General features: G+C 48.2%; 1 protein-coding gene across 4 annotated transcripts in view; it reads left to right on the plus strand.

Moving 5' to 3' along the window:
• Window positions 1-10,628, plus strand: part of LOC135293020 (TOG array regulator of axonemal microtubules protein 2-like) — a 31,560-nt gene extending 20,932 nt beyond the window's left edge. For all 4 annotated transcript variants that reach the window (XM_064407023.1, XM_064407026.1, XM_064407025.1 and 1 more), the window contains 10 exons: window positions 48-283; window positions 1,297-1,449; window positions 2,601-2,718; window positions 3,168-3,212; window positions 3,682-3,785; window positions 5,165-5,369; window positions 6,541-6,757; window positions 7,838-7,924; window positions 9,225-9,779; window positions 10,260-10,628. In XM_064407023.1, coding sequence (XP_064263093.1) covers window positions 48-283; window positions 1,297-1,449; window positions 2,601-2,718; window positions 3,168-3,212; window positions 3,682-3,785; window positions 5,165-5,369; window positions 6,541-6,757; window positions 7,838-7,924; window positions 9,225-9,460 — 1,401 coding nt within the window. In that variant the 3' untranslated portion in view covers window positions 9,461-9,779; window positions 10,260-10,628. The remainder of the gene's footprint in view (window positions 1-47; window positions 284-1,296; window positions 1,450-2,600; window positions 2,719-3,167; window positions 3,213-3,681; window positions 3,786-5,164; window positions 5,370-6,540; window positions 6,758-7,837; window positions 7,925-9,224; window positions 9,780-10,259) is intronic.
• Window positions 10,629-19,520: the final 8,892 nt, after the last annotated feature.

Raw genomic sequence — 19,520 nt, forward strand, 5'->3', positions numbered from 1 at the left:
TTTTCTTTTCAAGGTGATGCTTATGTTTCCCCTCATGACTTCCCCAGGTGACCAACCTCCGGTCCAACGTGTCCTGCTCTGCAATTGTCACTCTGGGAGAGCTCTTTGCGATCTTGGGGAAGGACATGGACTCCGAGGTGGATCAGATTGCTGCAGTCCTTCTCCACATGTTGCGGAACTCCCCAGAGTTTATTCAGAAGGCAGCCTGTCAGAGCCTGGGGATGATGGTAGAGAACGTGACTCCTACACGAGCAATGACTGCTCTCATGGACAATGGAGTCAAGTAGGTTCTTCTTCTTTCTGTGATATTCTTGACCTTCTAGTGTGTGGGTGAGGGAAGGGATGACAGAGAGAACAGGAATGGTGGAAGGGAAGGGCCCTGTATCCTGCATCTCCTGTGGACTCAGTGACTTGATTCTCTGATCAACCTCATTTCTCCTTTCTGAGAAATAAGGAGGGTACTTGCTGGGGCATGGAGCACATCAGGGAGAATGTGCTGGGTGTGGCATAGCCCGCACAGCAGGTGCAGCTCCTGCCAAAAGGAGTCTTGTGTGACTGTCCTGGCCTTAGAGCTCTGCTTTCTATTCAAACTGATGTTTCATGTTAGCCCTGAGATGATGGAGCACTTTCCAGGCACCCTCACCGGCTGAGTGCCATGGGACAGCTGAAGCAAATAATGCCTTAAGTGTTGGTGCTGGGCCTGATAGTTTCCAAGAGACAGTCTCTAGAATAGGACAAGCTGCTAAACTGACTGCCACCCTTTCCTCAGCTTTGGAATATGGTAAAGCACTCAGACGTATCCCTTGCCAAGCTTTACAAAAGAAACAGGCTGCATTGCTGGGTATTCCTCAACTTCACGGCCCACGGCGTGTTTTCTCTGCATTTGTGTTTTCCCAGGGGTCTGCAGATTTGGGGATGAATGGGTGGAAAGAGCCTCATCCTGCTGCAGCTCTGGGTAGTGGGTGCCCTCTGATGGGTCAGCACGAATTATCCTTAATTTCTAAATAATTCATATGTAATCTATTACTTTAATCTTTCTCCGAGTAAACTTCGGGAAAGAAATTGAGCATCCGATAGTGCAGGGAGACTGAATGCTTCCCTTTTCCATGCAGACAGCCCTTCTGTACAATGCTAACTTTGTGTTTATCTGAGGACAGAACCTTCTACAGGTGTCTGCAGCTGCAGGGAGAAGCCAGGCTCCTTCCCCCAGCACGGACAGGGAGCAGGCTGTGGCCAAGGCCTGTGCTGCTGCTGCTCCTTCTCCCTGTGTCCCAGGGTTTGCTCTCTCCTTCCCAGGAGCCGCTACGTCCCGGCGCGGAAGTGTACGGCGGAACTCCTCCTGTCCTTGATGGAGAAAATGGGAGTCACGAAGCTTGCAGGCACACCCAGGGCTGAGAGGCTGGCACAGGTGGCAGGGACACTCGCTCAGGACAGTCACAAGGACACGAGGTAATGATCTTCTTTCACCTCCTAAAACAGGAAAACCATTTTGTGTTTGGCTTTAAGCTAAAACCAGAAAGAGTGGAAACTCAAGGCAATAATAAGTGACCTCACAGTGTGGCTAAGAGGCATAGAATCATGGAATATGCAGAGTTGGAGGGGAGCCATGTAGGTCATGCAGTCCAGCTCCCGGCCATGTGCAGGACAGCCCAAGAGTCACTCCATGTGCCTGAGAGCATTGTCCAAACGCTTCTTGAGCTCTGTCAGGCTTGGTGCTGTGACCACTGCTCTGGGTTGTCTGGGGACATGACTGTACTGGGTAACCTGAGGTTGGCAGCAAGGAGCATTGCCACCTTCCTGTGACACTTGAAAGATTCTTTACTGAGATCACAAGAGCTCTGATTAGCCAGTCCAACAGTTTTGTTTGGCCTTAGGTGCACAAGAGAAAGCCAAAGTGTTGGCTAATGTTCATCATTGAAGGATCCCAAACATCTGTTTCTCATTAACTTAAGACTTCCCTAGAAATATTTTAGAGGTCTTTAGCCAATGTATTCAGTCTTTCTAAACCTCTTCTGCAGATTTCTAGAGTGCTATTATCTGTGGCTCAGTGACCTCCACATTTCTTCTTGAAGAAAATTGTGGTTTCCTAGTGGCAAAACCACCCCAAGCCACCAAAATCCCCTTCCTTTGATGATGAAATTCCCATTAATAGCTGCCAAGAACACCAGAGCAACTAACTGCCCATGTGCATAAAGATAGTATAGAATAATCAAAAGCAAGGATGAGGTGTTTTGTCCTGGCTTCCCTGCCAGTTAAAGGAAGGAAAATGGATGTGCAAGGGCAGCAGAACACTGCTAATAGGCTCTGACAACAAAGCAGATGTGTTTCCCTTGTTGCCTGGGATCCTTTGATCCCACAGAAGCACACCCCAAGTTTCAGAGAGAAATGGTATTTTTCTGTTGCCCCACATTCTCCTCTTGCCTCTTGTGTTCAGCTGACAGCACTGTGCAGTGTCAAGTGAGGTAAATCTCCCTCTTTGCTGAGTCTAGGTAACGCCTTCTCATGCAAACATTGCACCCGATGAGTTTAAGGCATCAGCCTCTTCTGTTAACACTCTTCCTTTGTTCACTTTTCTTTTGTTTCCTTCCTTCCTTCCTTAGGCATTATGGACAGGAGATGGTGAAGATGTTGCTTAGTAATCAAAAATTTAAAAAGCTTTTGGAACAATCTCTTTCAACGCATGACCTGGAAGATATCCTGAAGAGAATTAAGAAGAAAGTAAGTGCTTGGCAGGACAAATGTCTCCTTTGTGCAAGTATTGCCACTGCTAATAGGAGATCCAACATACCGAATGTGTCTGTATCTCATTCCTCTTTTGCTGAATCATTTTATTCCTGAAAATGAGCTGTTAATCCTCAGCGTGTTCTTCTGCAGACCACAGAGGAACTGTATTCTTAGGGGAAAAGTGGGGTTTTGAATACTTTGAATATGGGTCACAAAGAGGAAAGGGAGAGAGAAGAAAATGGGTTTATATTCATGTGTAAGCCCCCACAGCACTCTCCCTACCCTGCCCTCAGTAAAGCAATTAAGTGACAATAGTGCTTCTGAACATAACAGAGTCTTTGCAAAAGAGACTCTAAGTCTCTTAGTAGTACCAAGAAAATTTCCAAATATACAAAAGATGTCCAAGTCAATCCTAGTTACTACAATTATTGTCTGTCTTTTAGGAATACTGCCCTGCTGTCAAGCCCTGTGGAGCTGGAAGAAGCTTGGTAAATTCAGCAGCATCCAGTGGAAAATCATTTCTTTGATTGGGAGGGATTTTATTCTTTTTATCTACATTACAGAAGGGAGTGTTTCTTTATGCAGGGGCAGGGAGAATAAGTGTTGAACCAAATCAACTTCCAACACAATGGGCCCACCCCCAAAGAGTCCAGTTTTTTCTGCTGCTTCCTTTAAGACCACTCATTGCCTACCAGTTTGCATAATTCCCATTTATGGTCAAAACTAATAAATTTGGGATTTTAGACAGCAGCTCAGTATGGTAGCACCCATAACCTGCCTTGGGCTACCAAAAAGAAAGAGTTGGCATCACTGAATCTCTGGTCTGTTTATTTCTGTAAATTAGGAAATGTTTCCCTAGGCCTTGGTAGCAGTGATCCTGGTTCTAACTGGTGTTTTAAAGAGGGAATTTCCTAGTTCTATTCTAAAGATTGATGGGGTTTCTCTGTGTCTCTGTAGGGGATGGAAAACAACAAGGCTGAACTCCCACCTGTGCAGGAGCCGGTGAAGAAGAGGAATGATGGCTCCCAGAAGCCCCAGGCCACATCACCTCCTAGCAAACGGTACTGAGCACTTTTGCCAGATGTGACAAAGCCCATGAAAAACTTCACATGCCTCTTCCTCAGGCACATCTTTCTGATGGAAATGACCAGTGCCAAAGATTGTTTCCTTTCCCTACAAATGCTCTAGGATAAAAAATATCTATTTCTGCATTGTGTTGAACACAGTTTCTCTGGAGGGCTTTCCACAAATACTGGGCGACAAAAAGTCACCCATTGCTTGCAGTTCAGATGATCCAGTGCAGTGGCAAGGGCAGGGCTGTGGAGGCTGGGAGAGAGGGCCAAGTCTCTGCTGCCTGACTTGAGACAAGTAAATTCAACCAGGGTTTTTTTTCATCCAAGTGGAGTCCTTTTTAGATGGGTGTTTTAATGAGAAGTCCCAGTCTAGAGGCAGGATGCCATTCCTCAAACAAGCAGTTCCCTTCCATGAGGTTTGGTCTAGCTGATTGTTGGTTTTCTTACCCTCAAACAGCAGTACCAAGTTTGAGTAGTAAGGACCAAGACAATTCCTAAGCCATTTTGGTCAACAGGTATCTCAAGGTGGACTTTTTGTCTTGCGATTCCTGTCCTTCCTACAGTTTGCTTGATGGACAGCGTGTTTGGTTTCTTTCGCCCTGTGCTGCAATCAGCATTTAAGACAGGAATTTGGTCCTTGCTGTCTCTTCATGCCAGTGGCAGAGCTACTTGTACTGTTCTCCTCTGACAACAGAGGGGATTTATTTAGCTCTGTCATGCTCAGCGGTGGCAAGAAAGTGACCACATGCCTCAGTAGCATACCCAGCATCTTCCCATTCTCATGGAAGAGACAGGTTGATCCAAGAGGATTATTCCCAGTGGGTTTGTTACGCTGTGCATCTAGTTTCTAGGGAAGCAAATGAAATGTGAGCGTAGTTCTGGGATGTCTGATTTCTGTTTTTCTCTCTGTTACTGATTTTCTGGATCATTTAGCTATGCCCCTGTTCATCTGTTCAGATGCATCTGAGCTACTTTTGCAGATTGTCATGCCTGGTTGTAGAGACACTTCTCCAGAGTGATGAGTTTCCTTATTGTAAGACACACACATCCCGTATGAGGAGGCATTTAAACTTGGAAGCAGTGTCTCTCTTTCCCCACAAAGCAACGTGGCCTGTGTGTCTTAGAAGCCATCTGAAGCTAGATCAGATGCATCTCATCCTTGGTTTTCCTGCGTGAGCACTGGGAGAATGTGACTTGCAGATTGTTTCCCATAATGATTGTCATGAGGTCCACGTTGTTCTTCACTTCAGAGCCTCATGATTTTCTAGCTTGAAATCACATCATTAGGAAAGCTCCCCAAGATGTTTGGCTCACAATTAACTGAAGGGATTATCAGAAACAGATCCTAATTTGATTTTATTTTCCAGGGCAAAGTCTGCCACTGGTGGACGCCGCCTACACCGTGCAAGAGCCCAGGTCATGTTACCTGCATCTGTGGAAGAAAGGCAGCTGCTCCAGAAGCTTTACCATCTCCTGGAAGCCAAGGCGTTCCAGACACGGATGGAAGGAGTGGCACTCCTCCTAGACCTGTCCAAAACCAGACCCCAGCTCATCTCCACTAACATTGTCCAAGTATGTAGGATACCTTCATTGCTCCTTTCATTTAGCTCCTTTCCCAAGCCTGCAGAAGTAAATTCAATTCAGTGTGTCTTGGCACTATATCCTGGCTGTTTGGGACAGACTGGCCCTTCTTATCCAGACAAATTAATTGAGCTCCAGGCTTCAGGACAAGTTATTTCAGTCCAGCTGTATTTGTCTGGCAGGTGCCTATTGCTGCTGTTCATCAGATGATGGCAGAATTTTCTGCTGGTGTAACCTCTGCTGTCTCCTACTCCCAGTTGGGTTAAGTGGAGGGAATTGAGCCATTGAAGACATGGCAATTATTCTCTAGAGAAAAAATGGGTTTGCATGGGGAAGAGAAGTATCAGGCTGGGTTGGTTTAAACAAAATGTTTTTAAAAGGATACTTCTGTGAACTCCATCTTGTCTTGCACAGGTAAAACTCATTTCCATCCTCGTCCCTATTCCTCTTGGTAAAGATGGTGCTCACCCTTCTTGGGGGGCCTTTTTTTCTCTTTGGAAAGGAAGAAAACAAATAAGGACAGATCCATCCCTTCTCCTCCCTGTAGCTGCTTTTCCCCTTTTTCCAGAAAAGTGTGCCTGATAATGTGGCTGTCAAGGGACTGAACCTGCTGGAATGAGAGCTGTACAGCACATTATATTTCACAAGTCCACCTGTTAGTCAGAGCAATGGTCTGGATCCTGGAAGAGTTGATCTGAGCCCTGCCCTTCTCCAGACACAGGTTCTGAGACAGAGAAAATAAAACTTAGATCTCCTCCAGCCATAGTTTAGGCAAAATCATAGCTGCCCTCAATACTTGAGGCAACTGTATAAAAAAATGGGCATTGTAAACATCTGCTTCCATACTTGTAAAGCAAAGGTAGTCTTTTGAATTAATAAATGGAATTGATTTAATGATTTATAGGTGGAGAGAAACACCATAGGAACTTTTCTGTCCCCACCCAAACCTCTTAAAAACAGATGAAAATCTTTCAAGCAGCATGAGGTTGTGCAACCATTCCAGTGAGTGGCCCACAGGAAAACAGTGAAAATGTGCAAGCAAGGGCTGACCTGAGAGAAAGGATCACTTTCACCTTTTAGATTCCTGAGTGCTCATTTCTACATCGCCTCTTCAAAAAAGGTCATTTTAATCAAGCTTTCATGTTGTTTGTTCTCTTCACAGATTTTTGATTATTTTGGCCTGAGAATCTGTGACACACATAAGAAAGTGAAGCAGAAGGCGCTGGAGGCGCTGGCAGAAATCATAGGACTGCTGCAGGATGCCATGAACCCGTTGATGATCCGTTTGGTTGAAGGCATAACAAAGAACCTAAACTCAAAGGATCCCGGGGTTCATGCTGCAGCTATGACGGCACTGGACCAATCTGTTGTGCATTTAGGTAAGGCTGAGCTCTGGCATGGACTCTCCTCACCTGTGTCTCTGTCTCTCCGACACAAGAGAACGCTGAGTGCCTTGGTAGCTGTTGCTGTCTGTGGAATGCTCCAGCTGACACCCACCAGAAGCTGTGCAGGTGCAGTCCTTATGCACCATCCCCAACTGGCTGGAATGTGCAGCAGCATTTCCCAACAGTCCCAGGAGCCCTTGGCTCTGTGCTGCTGGTCTGAAGAGCAAGTCCTGGACTACAGCTTTGCTGCAATTCAGAGGCAAAGGGGTTTTGGAGTTTGCTTGGGCCCCGTCTGACTTGCCAAATGAACAGCTTTGCTGTAGGCATGAAGGGACACCGGCCCATCAGAGCTTCTGCACAGCAGCCACCTGGAAGGCTCTACATTATAGGCAGTAGCTGCCTGTTTTCCACCTTTCTTCTTTGTCTTCTTTTTTTCAAAGGGGACCATAGGATTCATCAAGTTCATTTCTTTATAACACATGGGTCAAAATCCATCTGTCAATGATGCCTTGTTCCACACGTTGTTTTGCATGGGACAAGAAGGAAATGGCAAATACCTATAGAGGCAAGGGCAGCTGTAAATTTTTCTGCCACACAGATTGATGTCGGGTCTGAAAATGCCACACTGGGGGAATATGGCTGAACAATGGAGTGTTGAAGAGGCAGGTCTTCAAGGGGAGTTTCCACTTTCTCCACCTCAGCTGCTCTGCGAAGTCATGGACTGCCTCAGTGCCTTTCTGTGTCCCAAGTATAGGCTTCTTCCTTTTGGCTCTGGGATGCAGAACCTTTTCATTTTTTCCATGTGACTGAACTCTCAAGGACCCTGATGTGAAATGTTTTAACATAGCTCCTGATAGAGCAGACAACTTTGGATTTACAAATGTGAAAGGAGAGCTTTTCTTTTGGCATTTTAAACACTGACAAGTAGGCTGGAAGGAAAGAAGAAAAGGATTCAAAAATCAGCAGAAATGGACTTTATTGTATAAAATGGGGTTGCCCCTGCCCTTTCCCTCACCACTGTTCTCTCTCCTATGCCCTCAGAAGAGTGAATAGAAACGTGTGTTTCTCTTGTAGATGAAGTATCACTGATGAAAGAGCTCTGCCACCAATGGAGACGACTGAGTGGCCAAGCTCTGCTGGATGTCACGGAGCGTATCACAGGTACGGCCTCCCCTTCTAAGCCAAGAGGTCTCCGAGGGAGTATTTACAGGGAATGCCAGTGAACAGACAGTAGAGTAGCTCCTCCACATCAGGAGGTGCTGAGCTCTCACTGGGGCCCTTCTCAAGTCCCATAGTGGCCAATGCCTTTAATTGCATTTAAACTCAAATGAAGTCCCATTTTTGAATGGGTACCATAACCCTTTTCCTGCTTAGCCAAATTGGTTTTGGGTACTTTCAGGAGCTTTTTCAATGTTGATGACTGCTGGTGGATTAACAGCATAGAGGAAATGAAGTTTCTTCCACCACAGAATAGTAAATGGCTACTACATAACAGTTTGCCTGATCAGGAAACAAGACTGGTCTCCTGAGCATTTCAGGTTTTGATCTTTCAGCCAAATCTGCCATGCAAGGAGCCTGTTGGTAGTCACTTTTTGTCTGTGTTTGATATAGTTCAGTTCAGAAAATGAGCAGAGAGCAGATTCCAGAGGCAATGTGAGAAAACCCTCGTGTTTTGGATAAATTTCAGTCCCCTGTGTAGCTTTTTTCTGTCTCTATGCCCCTATTTCAGTGCACGTTGTAAGAAGAAATGCTATTAACATTGGGAGGGAAAATGTCATTAAAATGTGGAGATGCTCAAGTGCCGGGGCAAATGCCAGGGCAATGGGTCTGGGTAATTCTCCAAGACACCCTGAGGTTTCTTGGAGGTTTGAAACAACTCTTTGTTGGAAGCCACAAAAGCATTCTGCCAAAGACACCAGCTAGTCTCTGGTGGTTCTCATCCAGCTGTCAAGTAGCAGCCATCTCTGGTGGGCTGGAGTTTTGAAGTGTGTTCTAATACTGCCCTTTGCTGTGTGCCACGGAGCAAAGGGGAGAGCCAGATTAGACTTTTGGCCCTTGACATCAAAGTTTCAAAAATGGAATCATTGCTTTTATTAGAAATCTCTCAATTGTCTCTCTAGGGTGCATTTCCAAATCTTCTACGTGGGTTTAGACAACTTGTTAATGGAAATAGAAGGCAATTTGACGTTTCATTCATTGTTCATGCAGAAAGAAATTGTGCAATAATTGAGTAAAGGTACAAAGTCTGCCACAGGTACAAGGCTCTGGTTGGAGATATTAGTCCCGAGGGGTTGGTGGTTGTGTTTCAAGGATGATCAGCGGCTTTGCCCATTTCTGGGTCACGGGGCTGTGTGTGCTTTCACTGATCTTGGCCCGAGAGGCTTCCAAGAAGCAAGAGTAGAGGTAGGTCCCTGTTTGCATGGAGGCTGGTGGGTAAGCAGCTGTGTCTCTCTCCCGACAGTGCTTGTGGAATGGGCTCATGCCAGGAGCCCTGAAGCGGTCGAGCGCTACGCCCTGCCCGTGCTCTGGTCCTGCCTGGAGAACAAGGCGCTGCCTGTGCGAAGCGCCAACGTCTGCGCTGTGGTCACCAAGCTGGCCTGTGCCCTATGTGAGGCACTGGGCAGCCAGATCATTAAGTTTGCTGACAGCACACCTCCACACGTGCAGGAAAACCTCAACAGCCTTCTGGGCTGGTGAAGGTTTGATGTTCTCCAGAAAGCGGACAAGTTTCTGAGCTGGACACCACCGGACGTGACTTTTCAGCTGTGCCAGAAATGACAAAATACTAAGGAAGGGTGTGGATCTGCCCCCGCTCTGTTATCACCATTGCCCTTCCTAGTCATGACATGGGGGGCCAGAAGCAACAGCAGACTGATGACAAGGTGAAGATGAAGTATGGATCAGCCTCAAGTGAACCCAGACTGAGGAAAAGGTGAAGACTAAGCATGGATCAGCCTGAAGCAACTGCAGACAGAGGACAAGATGAAGACCAAGCATGGATCTGCCTCACACAGAGGTGAGGTGGGAGCTGGGCCACTCTCTGTTGGGGGGAAGGGTCTTGTGGCAGCCCAGAGAGGCTGTGCACATTGGCAGGGAACATTGGCTTGAATTACACAATGGCTGTGCACATTGTGCCCTGCATGTGCCCTGCAATGAGCTGTGCTGCTGGCAGTGCCCTGTGGAGCTGTAGGGCTGCTCAGCTGTGGGGCAGGGAGAGCAGCAGCAGGGTGCATGTGCAGCTGAGCCATGGCTGGAGAGCACAGGGCTCTGGGCTCCCTGCTGTCCCAGGGCAGCCCAGAGGCCAGGCTGTTCCTGTGGCAGCTCTGTGGAAGTGGGGCAGGGTTTTCCCCCTGGTCTGCTTCAAGCTGCAACCAGCAGGAGCATGTTTCCCTGTGCAGCTCTTTAGAAATTTCCAAGGAATCTGTCCCATGAAATACGGAGCTTCAGATGCTTTAGGTTTGCATTCCAGGCTCTGTTAAACTTTGTGTCTCCACAGATACGACTGGCTACAGTCTTTCCAAGAAGTTTTCTCTGGACATTTCTGATATTCCCTTACCAAGAAAGTCCTTGCCTCCAGTCCAGAAATGCTCTTTCTTCCAAGATCAGGAAGAAGCTGCCAACTGTCCAAAGAATGTTTCAAGAATAGGATTTAGGCTTTAGGATTATCAAGAATAGGATTCATTAAGAATAGGATTCATCAAGAAAAGTATTCATCAACAATAGGATTCATCAAGAATAGGATTCATCAACTATAGGATTCATCAACAATAGGAGTTAGGATTTTGGAATAGGTTTAGGCTTCATAGTTGCAGATGTATCTATGTTCTGATAGTTTTGAATAAATGTGTTTGATTGTATATTTAAATTTTGATGACATATTTTAATTGTATATATTTTATTTTGATGATTTAAAACAACCTAAATGAATCAATTAAATTTAAATAAACCAAAAGAAGAATGTGACACCAGGATCTCCTGGAGATTATGGGAGTGCAGTGTCTCACCACATCCTTTCTTCACTGGGCCTCTCTTCTTCCTCTTTGCCATGTTTTCTTTGTGTCACTTGTGCTGCTGTTTTTAACTTGTCATGACAACAGGGCCACACATTGACATGTTTGGGGGACAATGGATCCAAAAGATCCTGTATGGTCAAAAGTTTTCTACCTAGATGAGTTCTGTGCTCACCAAAGGCCTGAGCAAAGAAACAAAGAGAAGTGTGCCCAAATGCCAAAGCTTTGCTCCTTTGCAATCTTGCACAGAGCTGGCTCACAGGTGTCTTCAATCACAATTTCATAGGTAAGAAGAGGTCGTGTATTTCACTGGGAAACGATGCACTGCTTTGGAAAAGTCATCTGTATATAGATTTACCCAGGCCAGCAGTCCAACTTTGTTGTTTGCAACTTGTTTGCAGAAGGATGAGTGGACTGGGAGGCCAATAACGAGTGACAAGGTTTCCTCAAACCTAAAGTGCAGCCTGTGTACCATTCAGCCCAGAGCTGAGGGATCATTTGTTCCCATGGACCACTGCCTGCCAGGGTAATGAATTCCTGCATAGCTGGAACAAGCAATTCAGGATTCTGCTCCAGAATTGCTTGGTGGGCTGCATAATCATTGACAATACTCCCTATCCAGAAATTCTTTTGCAATTTCCTTTCATAGTCTTTTGAAACTTTTAAAGTTCACATTTCAATTTGCTTTGCCTTAAGGGAAAACACTTCCTGGGCCCAATGCATACTGCAAGCTTTTGACAGCAAAGTCCTCATGGTTGCCAGCTTCTGATGTTACAGAAGGAACTGCGTGTGAATGCGTTAATTAGGTTTTCTGATGGGAAAACTCTATATCACGTGGCTGCATGTGTTTGCTTAGCTATGAGTCTAGTCCTGGTCTAGTAAAGCCCAGGCAGGGTGGCATGTTGCAGGGAAAACAAGTCCATGTGCTTATGGGGTTGCCATCAGCGGCAGAGTGAACGTGTGCTTTGGGGCTTTCTCTGGAGACACAATTAGGGATCTGCTCCATGCCACAATATTCTCTTAGATCTTTCTAAAATATTCTAAAAAGGGCAGTGAAACTTCACATCTCCTTGCACAGCCACTGTTTGAATAGGGGCATTCTTGTCCCTCCTCAAAGCCATTGCTGTTGCAGCCCTGAAACATGAACATCCACAAACAGGAACAATGCAAGGACCTCCAGCTGCTACTTCAGAGCACTGGGAAGTGCAGACCTGGGTATTACTAATGTGAACACTTAATTAGCATTTCATTCTCCTTCATGATATCCAGATCTCAGGGCTTTTAGTTTCACCAGCCGCTGTACTGGCTCTAGGGAAGAACAGTAAATGGGAAACAGCGACTGCCAGCCTTGCAGGGGTGGGGGGGAAAACCTGGAGTGTCTGTGTCAAAAGATGAATGGGAAGAGTGTAAATGCCAAAGCCAAAGCTTTGTTAGGATAGCAGGATCAGTTCTTTACTGCATGCTTGCATGAAGGTCATTTGGGACTTCCTTTTTGTATCTCATGCAAAAAAGGAGGTCTTAATAATACCATGCTACTTAAACCCACATTGTGATGTAGCTCTGTAGTGGTTCACAATGAAGCAGATTGCATGCTTTGTCACTGCCAGCCCTGGTGATCCTGTGAGGACTGTAGTGTATGCCGTGCCTGTTTTACATCCAAGCAAAGCTTGATTTTGCTTATTAGTGTAGAATAAATACAAGAATAGTAAAATGGACAACTAAACTGGCCACTTTGGAGGATATGCTCATGGTTTCACACATCACTCCTGTACCTCATGCTCTAGAGGCTTGCACTCATCATGAAATATTTTAACAGAAAAACTCAGATCCCATGTTACATTTGAATAAAATTGCATCAGATCATCAAGAATTCTGCAGGCAGGAACAAGACAAAAGCCTTCTGACTCTCGCTTTAAGCTGTCCTGGATTTCTGCAGCTCTTTCTGAAAGCTGCTGTAGGCAGAGTGTTTGGAGTTGTTTTATGGGCTTTATGAAAGATATGTGGAACAGTCTGCAGGGCTGTCCTGGCAGAAAACTGTTTGTCCAAGCCCAGGGACATCGTGCTGGCAGAAGTGGAACGGTCCCACTCCCAGCCCAAGAGTGTGAGCTGTGCCACACTGGGCAGAAAAGACACGAGGGGCTCCAGCCCAGCTGATTCCCCTGCCGTGACCCCTCCACAGAGCTCTGCCATTGGGAGAAAGTCCCAGATGCCAGACGAGCCACCGAACTTTCATCTGCTGCTGGAACTGCTCTGTGACAGCTCCTGTTCTTCCTGAGGGAGAACCCGGAGCCATCTTGTGGCGCGTGTCCTGGGGGGATTGTCCTCCGGCATTTTGGGCCTTTGTTCCAGAGGGGGGACAGTGAGGTCTGACAGTTTGGTATCTAGAAGTCACTGGCCTTTTTTCTTTAGTTTTCATTTCCTGTTGCTGGAAGGGGATTGTTGGAACAGTTTAGAGGACACAACTTATTGTTTTAAGTTGTCTCAAACTGCATGGGATAGATGGCTTCACACAGGAACATCCGCAATGCTGCTGAGGGGAAGGCACAGAGGGAGACAAACCCAGTCTTTCTGAGGCAAATTCCTTGACACCAAACCAGCCTGAGTCATCAAACAGTGCACCTGATGTTTCGAGACATGGGCCAAAGGGGAACCCTTGCAGTGTGTTTGGTCCAGGCCGGGCTTGGCTCCTCGTCTCCTCCTTGTGTCCAGCACAAACAGGAGCCCAGAGCTCCTGTAGAAACCATCGCACCAGCCAGTGGGAGCAAACTTTTGTCCAGTGCTCACACAGAGCTGTGGGGTCCAGCACTGCACCTCACTGGGATGAGGAACTGTTCCAGCCCTTTTGGGAGGAGCTAAAAGGGGGTTTGGCCTTCAGATCAGCTCCTTCCCTGCTCTGGATTTGCTGCCCTGGTTGAGCTGCTGCTTGTGGCAACACTTGTTTCCCAGCTGCCAGCCCTGCTCTGCTGGCCAGCAGCCATTGCAGGAGCTTGTGCTAGTGACACTGAACCTTTCCGATCTTCCTCAGGAAAGCTCAGGGCAGAACTTGTCAAAAGAGCATTGCCTGGGCGATGCCTTTGATATTAAATCTTTCCTCTGTTCTCTGTGCCACACACAGTAAATATTTGAGGAAGCAAGTTTGCTGCTCCAGAAATTCCTTAAATCAGTCAGTTAAACGGTAAGAGAACACGATTTGGGATGTGTACTCTTACTTTAATTCATTGTGCAGAAAGCTACAGTGAGCTGTGTGTCTAACCTAAATGACCTTGCCACCAAGAACTTAGAAAAGTGGGAGAGATGGAATCAGGTGCACAAGGATCTGCATTGTGATTCTCCCACAGGCCTGAGGACACAGCCCACTTCCACTGGGCCATGGCTTTTTACCCTACATCAAAACTTTGTGCTTCAGGTTGTGGTGGTGAATGCCCCCGGCCCTGTCCAGCCACACGGTGGCCTGAGAAAGGCTTGTGAGGCCTGGGCCTTGCTGAACAGCCCCTGGGCCCAGCTCCTCCTGAGCTTGTCAGAGACACTGAGCGCTCCCAGGAGCTTGTGCTGCCTGACGAGCTCCTGGGGTGTCCTGTGAACAGCCTTGGAAACCACTTTTCTTGCCTCAGTGGCACAACATCCTTCTTCTCCCACTTTCAAAGACAGGCTGCTGACCCACAGTGTGGCCATGATGAAGCATTAACAAAACACCCAATATATAGAGACCTATCTTGCAAAGTTGCTTTAGCCAAGGTGCAAAGCTCCATTCTTGGAACAGATCATCCAACCAGGATTCACCATCCTCTTTAATTTGGGCTGTCAAATCTTTCAGTTTTTGTACGCTTTTGTGAATGGATTCCGAATGATCAGACAGGTTCATACAACACAGTCCTTCAAATTCCTCACAACCATGTCCATGTGCCAGTAAAAGAAAGTCAATTGCTGCTCTGTTTTGAAGGGTAGCATGTCCAACACTATCAACATCGGTCAGCATATCACTAATGGCAGAGGATGTGGCATTAGTTTGCTTGCTCAGCCAACACCCAACTGGATCTAATTGTTTCAAAGCCACTGCTGAAGTCAATTGGGGTAAAAATATACTTGCTGAAACCCTTCTTGCAGCTTTCCAAGGCATGAAATCACTCTGACAGTTCTCATCGTAATGATGAGCAGATCTTGTTTTCCTTTGTTTCCTTTTCATGACCGCTTTAGCTGAGGGTGCGATTACAGTGAGCATCCCAATGCCACAAGGGTCACCTTCAAGGTGTGCTGGAATGCCTTGCCAAGCCCTGTCTCCACAAATGAACCAATATCCCTTAGGCAATTGCCGTAGATGTAGGTCAGCCTCAGGAAGCACATCCCAACTGTTTGAAGAATTACACCAAAACCTCAAATTTCTATATGCAAAGTAATGGGGAGTAACATTGAAATTTGGAGGATCACCTTTTCGCCAAGCACTAGCTATGAAGGTAAAGCAAAAATCTATTGTTAAAGAACCAAGGATTTCCAATTCTTGGGGTTCAGAAGCTGACCTCGGAAGTTTTTTGGCCCAAAGGTTCCAATTCAGTGTGGGATTGTTTCCATTGTCAATTTCACCTGGCTTACCATTGGATTGTTTTTTGACTAAAGGCAACTCTTTTACTGGCACACCAACCAGACAGGTTGAGAAAGGTTTTTCTGGTTCCGAATTAGACAACCGTATGGTATCTGAGCCGGCTGCCTTGGCTAAGGTCACCCAAACATTTGGTTTTGGTTGTTCCACAGGCAAATCTGCACGACAAAAAAGAATTAAAACCCACCAATACCAACATACAACTTGCATTTGCTTCATCTTATCCATGAGCTAAATTTTGGCAGAATCCTTACATATATATCAATTTCTAAAATTTTGCTTTCAACAAAAACAAAAACCCAAACTTTTGCCAAAAGTCAGCTCTACAAAACAAACATTTGACATACAATTGACACACTTATAAATAACATTAACACAAAGCCAGAATTTGCAGGTTCCACCGATGAACAAGGAACGTCAGGCGTGACCAGGGATCTCTGTGCTCGGCTCACATCTGCGTACTTGCTTCCTCGGTTCTGGACTTGTCAACACGTTCTGGGGTGCGATATGGTTTGACATTTTTGGCTGGGACCCACCTAATTCCAGCACCTGTAGAGACAGAAGCATACCCTTTGCCCCAGGTTATTAATTGGAAAAGACCTTCAATTTGTCCAGACTCAGGGTTTCTAATTAAAACAGGTGGATTTTCTTTCAGTTTCGCCTGCGTGTTATTTGAAAAATGCCTAAAAATTGATGGATCAGGTTCTGCAAAATGAACTGTTTAGGAAATTAAAAACATACAAAGCTTTGTTCAGTCTCATCTGCGGTGTGACCTCTGCTCCCCCTCTCTGTTGATCTAAAATGCGTTTTAATGTTTGATGTGCTCTTTCAATAATTGCTTGGCTTGTGGGAGAGTGAGGAATACCACAAACTTTGATGTGATCTTTTGTTTGAGCGAGTGTGGCAGTTGCAGGCTCCTTTATTCCTGTTTTTGGACTTGACTTAACTTTTAGTTCAGGGAGATTAAGACTCAGGCAATATAGATGGGGGTATTTCCTGCTGGATTTCTCAAGTGATGGAATGTAGGAAGGCCTTCCAGGTGGAAAGAAGTGACAGAGTGCCTGTCTCAGATGAAGAAAGTGAGGCACTGCAAGAAACCAGCATGCCAGGGAACTGCTGTCCTGGGCTCACGAGTCCGACTGACGGTGGTCCTGCAGGCCTTTGCCCATGCCTGCTCCAGCTGGGCCATCTGCAGCCAAAGCTGGAGGTGTGAGTGCAGCAAAGCTGCTGTCCAAGGAACGCAGCACAGCTGCTGTTGAGGCTGACTGTTGCCTGCAGTGTGTGGGGAGGATATTGCCGGCAGCAATTGCCAGAGAGATGCTTGAAGGCATCTCTGGACAGTGGGCTTTTGGGGGGGGTCCTTCTACTTCTTGCTCAGGCGGTAAAGAGTGTCCCAAGACAATGCTCTTCCCTTTGAAGTGATGAAGAGGAACCACTGAGATCCTCAGCCTTGTTCCTCTCCTCTGCTCTCCACAGCAGCTCCAGCTGCGCCTGTGCGCTGTCTCTCAGGGGCCTGTCTGAGATAGCAGCAGCTCTGAGATAGCCACCTCCTGAGAGGGCAGCCCAAGGCTCTGTTCAGAAGAGAGCTGTGCCTCTAGCCTTGAAGCAAGCCTCACAAACTCTTCTCATATAGACACCCACACTTGCAGCCTTCCAGATGCACAACTGAGAGCTGTGGGACATATGCATGCTCATGCCCTGCAGTGCCCTTTCTGAAATGCCTCGGCTGCTTCTGAGGGAGCTGACATGCCACTGAAGCAGCAAAAGAGCTCTGGATTCAAAGGGGTCCAGCAAAAAGCGTGCCTGGCATTTGCCTTGTGTGTTGCTCTGTCCAGTGGCCAGTGCCTTGGTTTGCCACCTCATCCCTGCTCTCTGCCACTGGGGCCGGGAGGGGCGGGCCCGGGGCTGTGGGGCTGTGCCGGCCCCGCTTCCCGGGCCGCAGCTCCAGCTGCCGCCGCTGCCTGGGAGCGGCCCCGCTCCGGCGCCAGGGCCGAGGCGCCGGTGCCGGGCCCCATTGGCCGCTGTCGTGCCGCCGCAGGAGAGCTCCCCGCCGTGTCCCGGCTGCAGAGAGCGGCTGCCGGGGCGGTTCGCCTGGGAGTCTGAAGCGAGCATGGCCCAGGGAGCGGAGCCGAGAAATAGAGACCCAAGAGACAGGGGCAGGAAGCAGAACGGAGAGACAAGGGGAGCAAAAGAGGGCCAGGGAACGGGGCCAGAGCTGCGGGAAGGGGCAGCAGGGACAGAGGAAGAGACGCAGAATGAGCAGGAGGGAGCAGGAGACAGTGAACGCTGGGCTGGGGCGGGATGGAGACTGTTGAAGAAGCTTTGGAGGGACAACAAAATAGAGAGCGAGTGGCAAAGAACAGGGCTATAGCGGGCAAGCAAGGGACGGGCAAGTGGCTAGAGCAACACACAAGGAGAAGCCCAGGGGCAGTTTTTGTATGCACTCCAGTAAAGCCCGAGGTGTTTTCCTGCTGCAGTGGTCGCTGCCAGCCAGCGGCAGCAGCTGGGGCTGAGGCCCGGCAAGCGGGGCCGGCACAGCCCCGCAGCCCCGTGCCCGCCCCTCAGGGCCCCGTGCGCAATGGCGGCAGCAGGGGACGAGGAGGCCGCGGGCTGCGGGCAGCGCTGCCGCCCCGCCGGGCCACACGCCGCGGGCGGCTTCAGCAGCAGCACAGGAGCTCTGGGGACACTGGTGCCACAGCTGGTGACAGGCCGCCAAGCAGCACAGTGGCGCGGAGTGCGGTAAGGGAGAGCCTGGGCGTGTGGCCCCTCAAGGAACAAAGGAGGGCCGTGTTCATCGGTGCCTCCCCTCGGGCAGGAATGGAGGGCCCGAGATGGCGCTCAGAGCCAAGGCCGAGGCAGCTGGGCAGCCTGCCTGGGTCCTGCGTAGGAAGGAGATGTCACCAAGACACCCTCCAGCCTGCTCTGGCCCTCTGCTCATCACGGGCTGCGGCCTTCACAGTGGGCAGTGATGTGTGCTTGATTCCAGAGGATGCCATGGGCTGAGTTTCTGCAGCTTGTCAGCTGCATAGGACTCTTACGAGCCTTGGAGAGAGACCCGAGGGGTGGAAATCTGTCAGTGCCTCTTTGCTTGCAGCTGGAAACACCTGGGGCTTAAGTGGTGCTTCAGGGACAACTGTACCAAAGGTGCTCTAGAAGGCTGTCCAAGAGCTTCTGAGCGTAGGTTGCCTGGCACACATAAGTCATGCATATTTATTTGTCAGAAGAGCTGCTCGGCTAAAAGGCCAGCAGTGTTACCTGATATCTGCAGCAACCAAGACATTTGTGTGTGTCCCGTGGCGGTGCCTGATGGTGTCCGTGGACAAGGCAGAGGGAGCTCAGGGGCTCTGGATGACTGCTTGAGGGATCTGGGGCGCATGTGGTATTTTCTTCCGCCACGTGCAGTGAGCCAGACCCAGGAAGGCTCTAGAGGTGAATGGCCGGCAGCCTGGTGTTCCCAGCAGCAGTGTGGGAGTTTGAGCGTGGGTTACTCTACAGGACAGCAGGCCTGATGGTGGCACATGGGCTACATCTGCCTCAAAGGGAAAAAGGCTCTCGGCTCCAGAGTTAGCAGGGCTCCTTGAGAGAGCTTTAAGTAGCATTGGAAGTGGAAAGGGGAGTAAACCAGGCTGACGGGGGAGATGCGTCAGCACTGCACAGCCATGTTTGCGTGACAGTGGAGGATGGAAGCAGTGCTGCCATCAAAGGTCATGAAAGTGTAGCAGAAGTCATGGGAAAAGCAGGTTTTTGCCACAATTCTTGCAGACAAAAATACTACCAAAGAAACACTCTTGAATTTGGGCTTTTTACAGCAGCCTTCATCCAGGTTTTCTTCTAGGGAATTTCTGAGGAATAAGACATGAGTGCCTCTGCATTCCCATGCACAATGCTGCCTCCAAAATACTCCAGCCCTTCTCCATTTGGCTCCTTCCATTCCTGTGCAGAAGAAGGAAATTCAGTAGAGGGGAGGTGCAGGAATTCACAGGCAACGTGGGCGTACATTGGGGCCTTCACAGCCATCACTTTGTTATGAGGTCACAGAGCTCTGTTTGATGTCACGTTCCAGAGCCCCACTGTGTTCTTCAGTGCTCGCTCTGGGCAACACTGCAGCAGCAGCAGCAGCAGCAGCAGCAGCAGCAGCAGCAGCAGTAGCAGC

Source organism: Passer domesticus, unplaced genomic scaffold (assembly GCF_036417665.1).
Source record: "Passer domesticus isolate bPasDom1 unplaced genomic scaffold, bPasDom1.hap1 HAP1_SCAFFOLD_63, whole genome shotgun sequence".
Lineage (NCBI taxonomy): Eukaryota > Metazoa > Chordata > Aves > Passeriformes > Passeridae > Passer > Passer domesticus.